The sequence below is a fragment of the Agrilus planipennis genome, unplaced genomic scaffold (assembly GCF_000699045.2).
Source record: "Agrilus planipennis isolate EAB-ADULT unplaced genomic scaffold, Apla_2.0 scaffold300, whole genome shotgun sequence".
Taxonomy (NCBI): domain Eukaryota; kingdom Metazoa; phylum Arthropoda; class Insecta; order Coleoptera; family Buprestidae; genus Agrilus; species Agrilus planipennis.
In genome coordinates, this window is record NW_020439093.1 from 183,266 (window position 1) to 197,691 (window position 14,426).

General features: G+C 32.0%; 2 protein-coding genes across 2 annotated transcripts in view; one reads left to right on the plus strand and one right to left on the minus strand.

The window, feature by feature from the left end:
• The window catches only part of LOC108741407 (synaptotagmin-10-like), a 150,540-nt gene that overhangs the window by 93,667 nt on the left and 42,447 nt on the right, over positions 1-14,426 (plus strand). The window contains exon 5 of the mRNA XM_025977428.1: positions 3,451-3,579. Coding sequence (XP_025833213.1) covers positions 3,451-3,579 — 129 coding nt within the window. The remainder of the gene's footprint in view (positions 1-3,450; positions 3,580-14,426) is intronic.
• The window catches only part of LOC108741405 (alpha-(1,3)-fucosyltransferase C-like), an 87,923-nt gene continuing 84,388 nt past the window's right edge, over positions 10,892-14,426 (minus strand). The window contains exon 4 of the mRNA XM_025977422.1: positions 10,892-10,962. Within this exon, the coding sequence (XP_025833207.1) occupies positions 10,915-10,962 (48 nt within the window). The 3' untranslated portion in view covers positions 10,892-10,914. The remainder of the gene's footprint in view (positions 10,963-14,426) is intronic.

Consider the following 14,426-nt stretch of genomic DNA (forward strand, 5'->3'; position numbering starts at 1 on the left):
CAATAACACTCACAACGAAGAATTTAAAAACCTTTATTTTTTTCCTTTTTCTTAAAATAACAAAATTAATGAAACTCTTACTAATTAGAAAAATAATTAGACTGTATATTCGAAAAGACTATATCAGAATGAATCCTCAAAAAGCACCAAACCCCTTTCGATAGCGTTGGCCTCGAAACTCCAGACTGTTTATGTTTATATTTCAATGTTTTTACATGCTCGTGTCCCAAAATTTAAAACTGCCGAGGACGGAGACGACCGGGAGGGAAAATGTCGCCAACACTTACTTATTTGTAATTTTTAATTAGTTGTTTTTTAAGTCAGCAGAAAGTATTTTCTTCAACAATTCTGTGCAAAATAATTTTTGAGTCTGTCCATTGTCCTTAATTTATTGGCGGCAAGTTCAAGCTTGTTTGACATTCGAGTAATGGAAAAGATACTCCTTTCTGCCTCTAAAGAAAACCTATGAAGCTTGTAGCCTCTAAAATCTAATTTATCCTTCAAACTGTTTACCGATTCACTTTACGTTCACTTTCAAAGGATAAAATAGCGGAATCCAACCTTGTGGTTACTTCTTGAAGTAAACATTTGTACAACAACATCAACAATAAACGGTGTATAACACACAACTGTTACATCTGTATTTTTAAGTTATACAAGTAAGTCAACATTTTAAGTAAAATTCAACTGATTTTCTCAGTTTTGTGAATTATTTAAACAAATTATAAGTAGTCTCATATTCTTGACATTTTCATGAATCAATTTTTATACTTTATTTTTCATAATGGGGTACATTTCTTCTAAATCTATTACACTGTAAAGGCTGTCAGTATATTTCTTGACTTTTCGTTTAATTTTCGATTTCACGCATCGGTTAATTTCAAGCTTTTCAAATATTCTTTCAAGAACTTTTTCGGACTATCAGAATGTCTTCCTTGAACTCTGAAAAGCTTCTTTCATATTCCGTTTACCGTGATCCTCACAGAACGACAACTCTATTGCATCCTTGAAAAACAACTGTATATATATATACTTATATATATATATATCTATTTTATATAAGCACATATAGCAGCATCTTCCAGAAACAGCAAATTCTAAAATCTAGGTTATAACGCTGAATCTAAACAGAACCACAAAATTTATTTGCTAATATAGCGTAATGGTAAAATAGGACAACTACAAAGATCACTTTAACCAAATTTTATTGATAGAGTCAATATTTTTTTGGTGTTTTTTTTGTTTTTAACGTGAGTCCGCGTGAGACCTGATAACTTATTGGTATGCAGATAACAACGAAAACTTAATCTAAAATTTTTAACAAATGAACGTGCAGCAAATGAACAGTCCAACTTGACCAAAAGGAACAGGTATCACTTATACAAACTAAGTCAGAAAACCGTTATAGTAGGAATAATCTAGAAGCCTATAAAAGGGTCTATCTCTGACTAAAATGACTCAATGTTTTGATCTTCACACTGATCACTACCGATGGTCTTTTTTCCTTAACGCATTGGCTAAGGGTTTCATCAACTGGTAAGCTGCTAGAAGAGCTGCAGGTAGAGTTCTGTCTCTATTCTGAGAGCGGGAAAATCCTTTTATTCACCCTCGCCTAGGTAGGGGTAACTCAGCGCGGTACTGCCAGGGATAGTGGTACTGAGAAAGGGTAGCCTTCAGTGTTCACAACCTGAAGCGAGGCAACTATCGTACCAGTAGCGTAGAATTATCGTACATGGAGCAAAATTATCGTACTTTTCAAAATAATCACTATAATTCATAAATTACTCGTATTAATCGCGATATCAATATTTCTGCGTATGCTTCGTAACTAATTTGTACTCATAAACTATTTACAATCTTTTTTAACTATATTTTTTACATTTGAGACAGACCTGAACTACCCCCACCCTTTAATTTAAAAATCAATAATATATAGAAAAATACTTAAATATAAGAAGATGTAGGGGGTGGAGGTATGTTAGTGGGGTGTTTTTGAACTTAGGCTATGACTACATGACTACAATCACAAAATTGTTTGTGGATGGGAAGACCATCGACCCATCTGGTGACCAACACGAAGGGATGTTACCTGCCAAGGAAAAACCTACATACTAGCATGATAACATTCCTTTGTTGCAGGCACGTTCTTCTAAATTTAACACTGCGAATAACAAAAATGTTTATAGCGCTGCGAGCAAAAAGAAAAAAAATATACGCGAATAAAAAGTAGTCTTCGTGATATTATCTGAGAGGGTAAGAATAAAATAAATTTTGAATGCATGAAAATTATCGTACAATCTGCGTACGATAATAATATGATATCGTACATCGTACGTAGACATGAAATTATCGTATGTGTACGATAATTATCGTACGGTTCCGAACACTGGTAGCCTTCCGTGCTAGTGTGGTTGGTGAGTCGTACGACGGATTCCGCGTGGCGCCCTCCTTAGCGGTACTACGACAAGTTACTGAACTTACCGGGGTTGATCTGCTAAATGTTGGTGGTGCGGATTTAAAAGCGGTTACACTAGTATGATTGAATTGTAAACTTCGACACCTTTAACACTTACAAGTAGCTTTTATTAAAATAAAATAAAAACATCAACTCATATAAAACATAAAAAAGTTCAGCAATTTTTCTGAAAGAGTGATGAGCAAAATTGATGTTGGTCTTGCAGACATGGTTTTAGTCTTGTGAAAATGTAAGACCAAAACCAGAAGTGTCGTTATTTTAGCAAACCAATACTAAAATCAAACCGAATATGCAACACCAAGACCAAATACACAAGACTAATTGAAAAATTATTACTTCCCGAGGATTTATGAAGCAACTTTAATATATTCTTTTCTTGGAACAAAACATTTTTAGTATTTGACATTTTTAGTTTGCTCTACTACATTTTAACACTAAATATAAAAAAAGAAACTTTACCACTGTTTAAAAAAAGGGATCGTCAAAAATGTCCTCGGAGTAAGTGTTCTTTGTTCCTATGTCTGGTTGAAATATGAAGATAAACTTATTTTTTATCGATATTTTTTACTTCTTTCAAGTACCTTGTACAATTTTGTTTGCTAAAAGGCCAATTTATGCGTTAGAAAAAGGGTCAATTTATGCATTGGAAGAAAGGTAAGTTCTCGAATTTTCATAACTTTCACATCTATTGACACTATTTTCTTTAAAAGACATGACAAGGTCGCATGTATGACCGAAAATTTCGGCATTTAAGAGAAATATTGTGTTGATGAAGATTATTCACTCTTTACAATAAGTTATAAGCGATTTCCACTACTTACAAGTATCCCTTTTATTTGTTCTTTTTAAGTATATTTAACGATAATAATGGTGGATGAAGTGGTTTCAGTATTCTTTTGAATGCTTTTCGAGACTTGAATGAACTGTTTACGGAAAGTGATTTTGTGAAATCGACATTTCGTCTTTTGTTACAGCCTGAGCTTTATAAAAAGGAAGTCGTTCGACAGTCGTCGGTAGAGAGCACTGGTCCTGAAATGGAGTATTGTGGAAAACTACACTTTGCTCTTCGTTACGATAAAGAAGTTGAAGGGCTTGTTGTGAAGGTAAGAATTGCAAAAGCAACTTTGTTTCCTTTCAAATTTTGTACTGTCTCAGGGCTACTAATACTTCTAAATACATGGTGAAATAGACATTTAATTGTGGTGAAAATTCATAACTTTATAAAAAATGATAAATAAACACTCCATCTGAAAAAGTTACTGTGTTAGCGAAACAATTGTCGTGGTAAAATAAAAAAATTGTTAAAATTACGAGTTTATTATTTTTTATAAAACTACTAATATTAATGATTATTATGCATCATTTACCCCAATTATTGCTCTGGTATGAATGTAAGTCAAGATAGAGACAAAACCAATGTAATATGACCAATAACCGACGTTTCGTCTTTCAGCACAACTTTTTTTAAGGTTGTTTGTAAATTAACTGGTTCTTTATATCATGCAGAAGATCCCGGATGTCATAACGATACATAATTTTGTAGATGTAGATGAAGACGTATTAATAAAATAATTAATAGTTGAAACCACGTAGAGACATAAAACTTCACATTTAAAAACTGTTTAAAAAAATAAAATTTTAAACTAATAAACTAATTACACTACTTATAAGAGGCGAAATGTCGGATGTTGCCTGCAAAACAAAATTGATTTTACCCCCATCTTGTTTTAGTTTCCTACAATATTTTAAAAATGAAGAAGAAATGGAAATTAATCATAACTATTACAGATGGTACCGAAACAGTATATATATAAACCTTTGTCAATTACTATATATAAGATCACATATTTAGCTCGTAGCGTTAAATCACAGTATGTAGAATAGTAACTCATGTTTTCCGAAATGTTAGAGAAAAATGCAGGCTACTACAAGATAATTTCGCCCATCACTAACAGTCGATTTAGCTGAGTAATTTTGCATGTCATGTTTTCTATATTTCAAGCTACCTGCCCTAATATAAAAGTTACTTGGTAGTTAATCAAGAGACAAGAAGTACGTACAAGGTGTTCGATTAGCAACTAGCGATCCAGGTTCGGGCTTCGGTAGCTCAAAAACTGGACCACTGAAAATTATTTGAAAGTGAATTACTGAAATAAGCTATTTAAAAATATTTTTCTGTAAACAGTAAAGTATTTTTGATACTATATATGGGTTATTCTACAAACTAAGGACGAAACTGAGTCTGATTTCGGCCCAACATTTTCTGTATATTCTAATTGCGAAATTTAGTCTATTATCAAGAATACAACGTCTTATGTTAAGTGGAACAGTCAAAATATTTTAAAATTTTGGATTTATGGCCATTTCAAGGAAATCAAGCGGCAGGAAACTGAGAGTGTAACCAAGAAACTGAGGAAAAAAAATAAAACCAACCGAAATCAACTTTTTAAATAACAAATTGACTTGTCATGTTGGCCATAGACTTGTTTTTTGTAAGATTTGTCTGATTATTGCCTCCAATTTTTGCGAGCTTGTCTTTTTTCACGAGCCGACATTTCAGATACTAGTTTTTTTGCCAGTTTCTCTCAATTTTTTATACTCTTGCTTTTTTTTTCTTTTTCAGCCGCTAATCTGTCAGGATCACTATTTATTTTTTCATATCTCAATTTTTCAGCTATCCTTTTTTTTCTAATATTTCCTCCTTAGTCTGTTTATTCTTTGGTTTCTGCATTTTTCTTTTAATTTTAATTTTTTTAAACTATCGAAGTTTTGTATGTAACTACACTATCGTTCGTTTTATTATTCTGACTTTATAGTGTATAGCTAAAAAGTTGCAAATTATCTTGCACACAAACAGCATTTAAATATAAACTTCTCAGGACCCTGGATAGTTCTTAGTATTCTGGGTCTCAATTTGACAGGATCCTGAGACCAGGTTCCTGAGAATTTTTAAATAATATTAAAAAAAACATCGATTAAAAAACATTCAACCAAAATTAAGCAGAACTAAGCCTTGGTGTAAGCAAATTACATATCAAAACGCTAAAATTACCATATTATATATTTATTTAGTATGTAAATATCTTACCAGGATCCTGTGAACTCGACTGATTACGACGCGACTTCCTCTTTTGATTGTGCCAGGCTGACTGAACAACACGCTAGGTGCAAAAAAATAGGTGGTATTCTTTGCCCCTTTCGTAGGTACAATTAACTCAACTGAACGACAACGTCTCTCGGTTAATAGAATATTGAATATTTACTTATTTTACATTGAACAGGATCCTGATATAAAACCGTTGGGACAAATTTTGGAAAAGGATTTTATAATATTTTTACGACAATAAAATGATAATATGTCTCCCAGGCAAGAACATATAATAAGTACTTCTTTATTTTGGTTTCATTTTTGTCCTCAATGTGGTAGTAAATAAATCACATTACACTTTTGATTAGATTTTGTTTGAGGGACACTGCAGGTTCCTGAGAATTTGGCACTTTGAATAGTAATTTCGTCAAGAAAATAATTTTAAATCTAAATTATTTTTAGAGACCAACTAGACATAGGTTAGTTTTACAGTATGTTATACAAATAAATTAGTTTGTAACAAATTTTTCAGGATAATTTAGCTGAGCCGCCGAAAATTCCTTAGTTTGTAGAACTACCCATATATGGAACATTTTGATATTTAATAGTAGTTTATATATGAAATATTAATGTGAAAATTTGTTCCATTTATACCAATGTATGTGTTGTCACACTCTCGCCGGGTATCGAACCCGAGACTATTCGTTTTATGGACCAATGCTATGACCATTAAGTTACGAGAGATGACAACAGCCTCGTATAAGACCTATAAGTAAAATTACGATTTTTTTTGAACTTTAAGCGTCTGGCAGAAATAACCGTTAACCGAAAGTGTCTAGGAGTGTTGATTGTTTTTGAGAATATCCTGTAAATATTAGTACTCAAACTAATAAAAACGAGTAATATTTTTACGTATTTTTAGCATTTCATATGCATGTATACATTGGCAATCGGCCCAAGTTAGCAGAAAGTACATACAGTAGAACGCCGATTATCCGAATTAATTGGGACCGGGGTCGATTCGGATAATCGAAAATTCGGATAATCGGACATAGACTGGTAATAAAGAAAAACGAACTATCACACATAGAATAAACTTTATTAAGTTTAACAAACTCAATTCTACAATATGTAAGTAAAAAACAAACGTTCCGTCTGTTCCAGCAACTGAACGAATAAAATATTGAAAGTGGAACAAGAACGGAAGTAGAATAAATAGTCATAATTCGTGTACTGTAATTCTAAAAAGTAATTCTAAAAAAAAACTTTTTTTAATACTTTTTATAACCTCCGTCTGCGTTTGTCTCTGTGTATCGTGCATATGTAGACATACCTAATCATAGTTCTGTTATGTACACCTACTAAAATATCCCAAATTCATGTTTCGTGAAAAAGTGAAATTCAACTTGATACAAACATTCAGATTTTCGTTTATTTCTTATTCCGTAGATATATATCATCGCATTTATAATTTTTTTCTACAGCAGCTTTTCCCTTGTATTTTTCGGTTCAGTTGTTAAGCTTCTAAAATTAAAAAACCACCAGGGCTTTAAAAAATTCAATTTCCTGCCTTGNTGACAACAAAACAAAACAAAACAAAAATTACATTATGTACTTACTTACAGTGCTTGGTTTTAATTTTTTATATTACGCTTAGGACCGATTCGGATAATTGGCGATTCGGTTAATCGGCGTTCGGATAATCGGCCTTCTACTGTATGTCCAAAGTGCACATCAATAACACTGTTCTATCCCACCAATTTTGTTACTCAGAAAACAAGTCATGTTTAGTGACTCTGGAATCTTGGACCATTGTCTTTTAGAATGAGAGCCTTTCCAATTTCCTCGTTAATACATGGAAATAGCTCCAAAAAGTTTTTCCTTATCTAATTATTGATCAATAACCTACTCGAGATACATATGATTGACATGCTTTATCATAACACAAAAAGGAATGTAAATTCGTACAAACTTTTACCTTTCAGGTTTTTAAAAAATAGTAGAAAAGGTTGCTAATTACAAAAATAGCATTACCACCGGGATGAAGATATTTAATTAATAATCCCTTTATATTAATCATTCAATTACATCTCCTTCCCTATTTCCAGTTCAATTAGTTTAAGCGAAGTTTTTTAATTTGAATTAAAGATCCAAACTTCCATCGTCTCGGTAAGTTAAAATTAATGCGTTTCATTTGTCAAAATCCGATAACACTTTTTAAGAACTCTGGATCGCTATTTTTCTTTAATAAAATCGAAAATGAGGAAGTAAATCCGGTTCTCATAACAAATAATTCATTTTTTTTTTCGTTTCAATTTTAAATATCGTTTTATAAGTAATTTGCGTAAATTACTCTTAACAGTATGTACCTACCCAATCCAAAAAAAATTGATTACATTCTAGTAACATTGCGTCAAGGCCAAGTGCTACATACTTTAAATTGTCTGTCAGCAGAGAATTGACGATGATATGTTCAGCAAGACTGATTCTGATTTTACATGGAAATATGCAGATAAAAAACGAAAATAATGAATAATTAATGCGAAGGCTTTAGTTACCTTTATATCTTTGGGGAATAACAAACCCTGAATACGATAACGTCCCAAAATCAACATTTACGGTTCCCAATTTTTTAGCGACGTAGCAACCATTAATGTATCCAAGCTTTCATAGCGCATTATATTAATAATTGAAAAGGTCCTACATATACAAGAGATGCTTTTTCAACTCAATAGGCCATAAATAAAAGTCAAATGAAAATAAAAAAAATATTTTTTACTATACTTTTACCGAAAGTACGATATTTTTCCTTGATTTCAGGGAGTTCACTAACCTCTGGGTGGTTTCTACATTCACATTCATCTCCCAATAAATGCAGTAAATGCAATTTTTATCTGTAAAATTATATTGCGCTTTCGCCCTGATAGTCCAGGCAGTATATCTTAGCCACTGTCGCTGTTTTCCTGTGTTCATTTGCTTTGATGTGATATAAAATTCTCCAAATGTTATGGAAAAACTTACTTCATGTTTGCCAATAATGATCTTCTCTTCACATGTACTGGGATATTGTATTATTATTAATTTTTTCCTTGGTGGTGGATTATTGCTGTAATTTTCATGGGATTAGTAATATCTAGCTTCTCCATTGAATCGATATTTGTTAGGTCTTCGTTGACTGGGTTTTGATTACTTGAATCATTAGTAGTAAAAGGCACTTAATGGGTGCATTTGCTACCTTATGTACTCTAATTTACTAGAACATGAAATTAAATTGTGTTTACGTGCCATATTAATTTTTAAATGGCTGTAACTAGTCTTTTTGTAAAGATAATCATACTTTGTCTTAGAGTTTTGTAAAGCTCAAAAACTCAACTTTGAGAATATGAAACGGTTTTTTGGATAAAAAATGCGTAAATTATGTGTAAATTCAATTTAAAACAAAAAAGAATTTTTCCTATATTAATTAAATGGGAAACTAAAATAAAAATAGCGACCCCATAGATTTGAGCTATAGGGCTCATGTTTGGCGAGAATTTTTTTTACATCAAATAGAAACATTTGGGGGGGTAAGAGTTAGAAAAAAAAATTAAAAATTTTGTTTGAAGCACCCTAATGGTTACGTAATTACAACGTAGGAGTAAGTAACTACGCCGTGGATTAAGTTTAACAGAAGTGTATCGACAAGGTTCATAAGGATATCTTCTTACAGACTTTGTCGACCACAAAATTTAACAATATTCTGCAGTTGGTGTTTGCTGCGCTATTTGTGGTAATTCATTGAAAGTATAGGTATATTTTATAACTCATATTGGCGGCTATGCAGTAGGTACCAGACATGCTCATGTGTGCTATAATGTAGTCGCAAAAGGGTGCAAATGGTACGCGTTTGACCATCAGTTCTCATATGAAAGTACACACTTTAAACATAGACCGTATTTATAAAAATAAAGCATTTAGTTTCAAGTAAAAGTTAGACGTAAAAGCTTTTGCTACAATTCGTATTCATAATTTATACATTTTCCTTGCAAGGAAAAGTAAAAGGTACAGATTAGCCCCTTCCGATTTTGACAAACTAGTTGATATTTGCATTGTATAATCAACACGTGTGTTTCGTGACAATTGTTTATTTTATTTGTTTAATACATTACTGATTTACTTGTGCAATATTGAAAGTTAAAAATTAAAATGGTTTGAAGAATAATGCAGAAATATTTTCATTTTCTGTACAAGCGACACGGCTGCTCCACGTGTTTAGAGATACGTGGTATGAAAGTGGTCGGTCAACCACACGACATTCTCCTCCTCAAATCTAAATAACGTTTTAAAATCTGATTCTCGTGGTGTACGTTTTACTGTGTAGTGTTTTCTTGTACATAAATGCACCATATCAGTCATAATAAGCACGACACTAGTAACACACAACTAAAGATTACTTATACAAGTCCTTTTAGATAGATTTTATCGCAAAACCAGTCCTACAAATACATAAATTTTTACTTTACAAGCTGTGTGATGCCTGGGCAGCTACTGAAAAGTTAAGAAGAGCGATAAATGTTTTGTGAACCTAGATTCCTTTTTTATGAGCAAATCCTTTAGTTTTTGAGCAGATGCTTCTTTTTACAAATACAAATTATGTAAAACCTTTTACTTTAAAGCAAACCCTCGAAGCAAAACCTTTTCCTTCGCTTTTTTTATACATATACCTTGAAGGAATTGCTTCAATTATTATTAGTAGCAGAAGGTGAGGCTTCTTTTTATAAATACCACATAATGATTCTTATGAAGAGGGTACATCTGTACAGGTGTACAAACTTTAGGTATCATGACTGAATGCGTCAATCGTCAGGGGAACTATGTCGAAAAGTAACCATAACTGTACGTTACATTACTTTTAGTAATAAAATATTTTTTATATTCATTTGAATTTTGTTTATGGCATATTGGAGTGTTTTGAAAAAGAAATGATGTGAAGGATGTACCAATTCATGTTTCATTACAATAAGTGACCAATTTGATGTTTTTCTACTGCATTAAGCAGATATTACAACAATTCAATTGAAGCATGTACCCTGTAGTTTCGTATATTTGTAAAAAATTATTGTTCATAAAATTGTTTCCGTTGTTTATTACTAATACCAATTTAAGTACTAAATACTCAGATTTTAAGCTGTCATTTACATAATTATTCGCTTTCGTTCTTTATCCATATCATTAAATTTACTTCCATTACCTAAGCCAATTTCTACGTCTTTTTGTTAACATATATCCTACGAACTTTAGGAACATTACCATTCGATTTCACGAGGTAGTAAATTCCTCTTATTGTCCAAAATCGCTCTTCGTCTCTAACTTAGCAAAGTTTGTGAGACAAGGGTATTAAGCTGAACTCAGCAAGCATCTGGAAATTATTGTTATTAAGTGTGAAGGTTTTGTGAATCACAGTAATTGTCTGTTTTGACAGTAAGTCAGATATAATTTAAACTTTATCAACATTACCCAAGTTTTTTCAATCCATTATACTCGTACTTATTTTGAAATATTTAATATAAGTTATTGGCATCCGATTGAATAAAGAAAAAAAACAATAAATACAAATTTGGCATATTCCTACTGTCGAGATCACTTATTAAATTTGATTTAACCATTTTCCTCTTGATAACTGGGCAAAATCACTACGGTTAATGATTCATGTTCTCCTTCTGGGAGTCTTTTCATTAAATACCACCCTCACCAAAGTCCCAAAACACAATAAGTCTCCGTAAAAAAGGCGTTTAAATACTAAACCCATGAAATTTTAATATGTAGTTGGCGGATTTTCAACTAAAGGGTTGAGCTGAAGCGAGCTTCTAATGTTTATAAACACCAAAAGTCTTCAAGGTGGCAAAATCATACTAATAAATTATCGTTAATCAAATTCTCATAAACCAACAAGAGACAGAAATTCTAACATACTAATGTTTTTTTTTTGATCACGAAAAAAGTAAGATAATACAGATTAGGACAAACGGCCTAACCAAATGCAATCTTAATAACCATTTTCATCATCATAAGGTCGTCAGTCCTAGAACTGGTTGGACACGCACCTCCACTCCTTTTTATCCTGAGCTAATCTTCGCATTTCCCTGAAACTAGAACATCGTACATCCTTACTCGTACTCGTACTCCTATTTCTGCCTCTAATAAGTCTCTTACTAGACTATTATGCCTTAGAAGATGTCTTTCCAATCTATCTCGCCTATCTTTTACTTCTTAGAGTCCTCTATTCTCCTATTATTTCTAATACCTCTTCATTTCTAACCATCTCTATCCACGGTATCTTCATTATTCGGCGGTAACACCACATTTCGAATGCTTTTAACTTTTTCTTTCTCGTAGCGCACACCATACATGTTTCGCATCCGTACAGCGCCGCCCTCCAAACTTACATCTTTAACAATTTTTTTCGAATATCTAAATTAATCGTTCGCGAGCATAGAAGAGACTTTGTTTTATTGAAGGCAACTCGACCTATCCTTTGCTTTATATCCCTACTACTCCTTCCGTCCTGACTTATCTGACTTCCTAAATACCTAAAATCAGCCATTTTATATAATCTTTCCATACTTTTTCTTCCCTTGCGTACCAGTATTTTTGTTTTACTTTTATTTATTTTTATACAATACTATTCTGTCAATATCGCTTCAATTTTATTTAATGTTATCTCTAACTTCTCCTTGCTAGATGCTAATACTGCTATATCATCTGCAAATCTAAGCATACTAATTTTTTGCCCCTTTATATCTATTGCCAACAGTTGTATTGTCTTTAATGATGTTGAAGACCGAATATTCAAGATGAAGACCAAATACGTAAGGCTAAACGAGATATTATTACTTCTGGTGGATTTATGAGTTAAACCATTTGAAGCAACTTTAATATATTCTTTTCTTAGTACAAAACATTTTTAGTATTTGAAATTTTCAGTTTGCCTTACTAGATTTTAGCACTAAATACAAAAAAAACAAACCTTTTCACTATTTTTTCGATATTATTTACTTCCTTCTACTATTTAATTCTCTACAAAAAAATGAATTTATGCGTTGGACTAAGGGAAGTTTTCATAACTCTCATAACTGTCAACACTATTTTCTTTAAAAGTCATGTTAAGCTCGCAAGTATGACAGAAAACTTCAGAATTTAATTTATCGATAAATAGAAAAATTTGTGCTTATTAGAAAAAAACTAAGTATCAAATTAAATGGGCATGATTAAGACTTAATACGCAAAAGTAAGACCAAAATCGAGACTTTATCAGCAAGACCAAAACCAAGGCTTTGAGCAAAAGCAAGACAAAGACCGAAACTGTCCCAGTCTTGGCCTTGGTCTTGCTTTGCTCATCACTACACGGCCTAAATGTTTAGAAGTTTAGACCATTGCATAGCATTAACTAATACTGGTTCAATTCCATCTGCCCTGACCCAAGTTTCTCTGTGGTTTCCATGACAAATGATGGGATAGTAGTAATAATGATTTCATTTCGTCCGTCTCATCTTTCTGACCCCAACCACTACCACTCATGCATTCTCACGATGCCTAAATGAATGCTTAAGAGCTCCTTCTGCCCTAGTCTTCATTTTCTTAAGCTAAACTGGCTTTTAAATTTCAGATCTGGGGAAAACAAACGATTTTTAAACTAAGCCACATTAGTCCATCCTATTATCTTTTGGATAAATTTAACCTACGAAAAACTAGTTTAACCTGAAATGAAATTTGGCCGAAAATAAATACCAGTTAATAAAAGTAGAAAGAGGAGACTGTGGTAAATATTAATTAAAAATGAAAAAGAAGACTCACCCCTAATTACTACAAAAAGCTTTGTTTGAGCGGACACTTCATATGTGGGCATCATCAACGCGAGACCAGTTAATACATTAAAATGTTCAAAATCAACAACTTACAGGTAATAAATATAAAATGTGAAAGTAAAAGAACTTTTTAGAAATATTTGTTACTTCTGCTTTTGATTTACGGAAAGTTGTTCAAAAATTATAATAAAAAATAAATGAGAAATTCAAATTAATAAATATTTAGTAAATTCAACCATTGTACGCACGCAGACATTTTGACTTTTTAAGTATTCAGACGACGTGCTCTCAATGAATCAGTATTTGAATTTTAAATTGCACATATTTCGTTTAGCTTTTAAATGCGTTGTTCTCAATCGACGGAGCAGTGAACCATATTACTATATAAGTACAAAGGCTTTTTTACTACCTTCGTCGTGCTACTTTAACATAAAATGACAGGTTTTACTTATGGAAATTACGTTTTTTTTTTTCAACAGTACGCTAAACCATATTTGAGTGATAGGATTTGAATAGTAGAAAACAAAGCAAATATTGAAACCAAACATACGTATTATTCTCTCTTTCGAAAGGGTTGCACAAATTCTTATGACAAACACTCGAGATATATTTTATTTTACTAAATAAATAAAAAAATAAGTAAACAGAAACAAAAGTAAATTAAGTTGAAAAGGATTCCGTCGGTATTTTCCGAAATATGAGATAGTCGAGAAAAACTTATTCTCTATTATATTGTTTACTACATGTCAACGCGTCAGTCAGAATAAAGTTATAAAATCTGCACCATCCTTCAGCGCTCTCGTTTTTTCTTATATGTATTTAAACATACTCTTTGAGACATTGAGGTAATATCTCTTCATCGAGAGCCTTTGCAAAACATATTGAATGAGTAATTTTTTTCAACTAGTCTGGTTTAAACTTTGATCGTTATGGCAAAAATTAAATCTGATTGAACTATTTACAAAAAAATTAAAAATGTAATATGTTCTTTGACATTGGTAGCACCACGGTACTACCG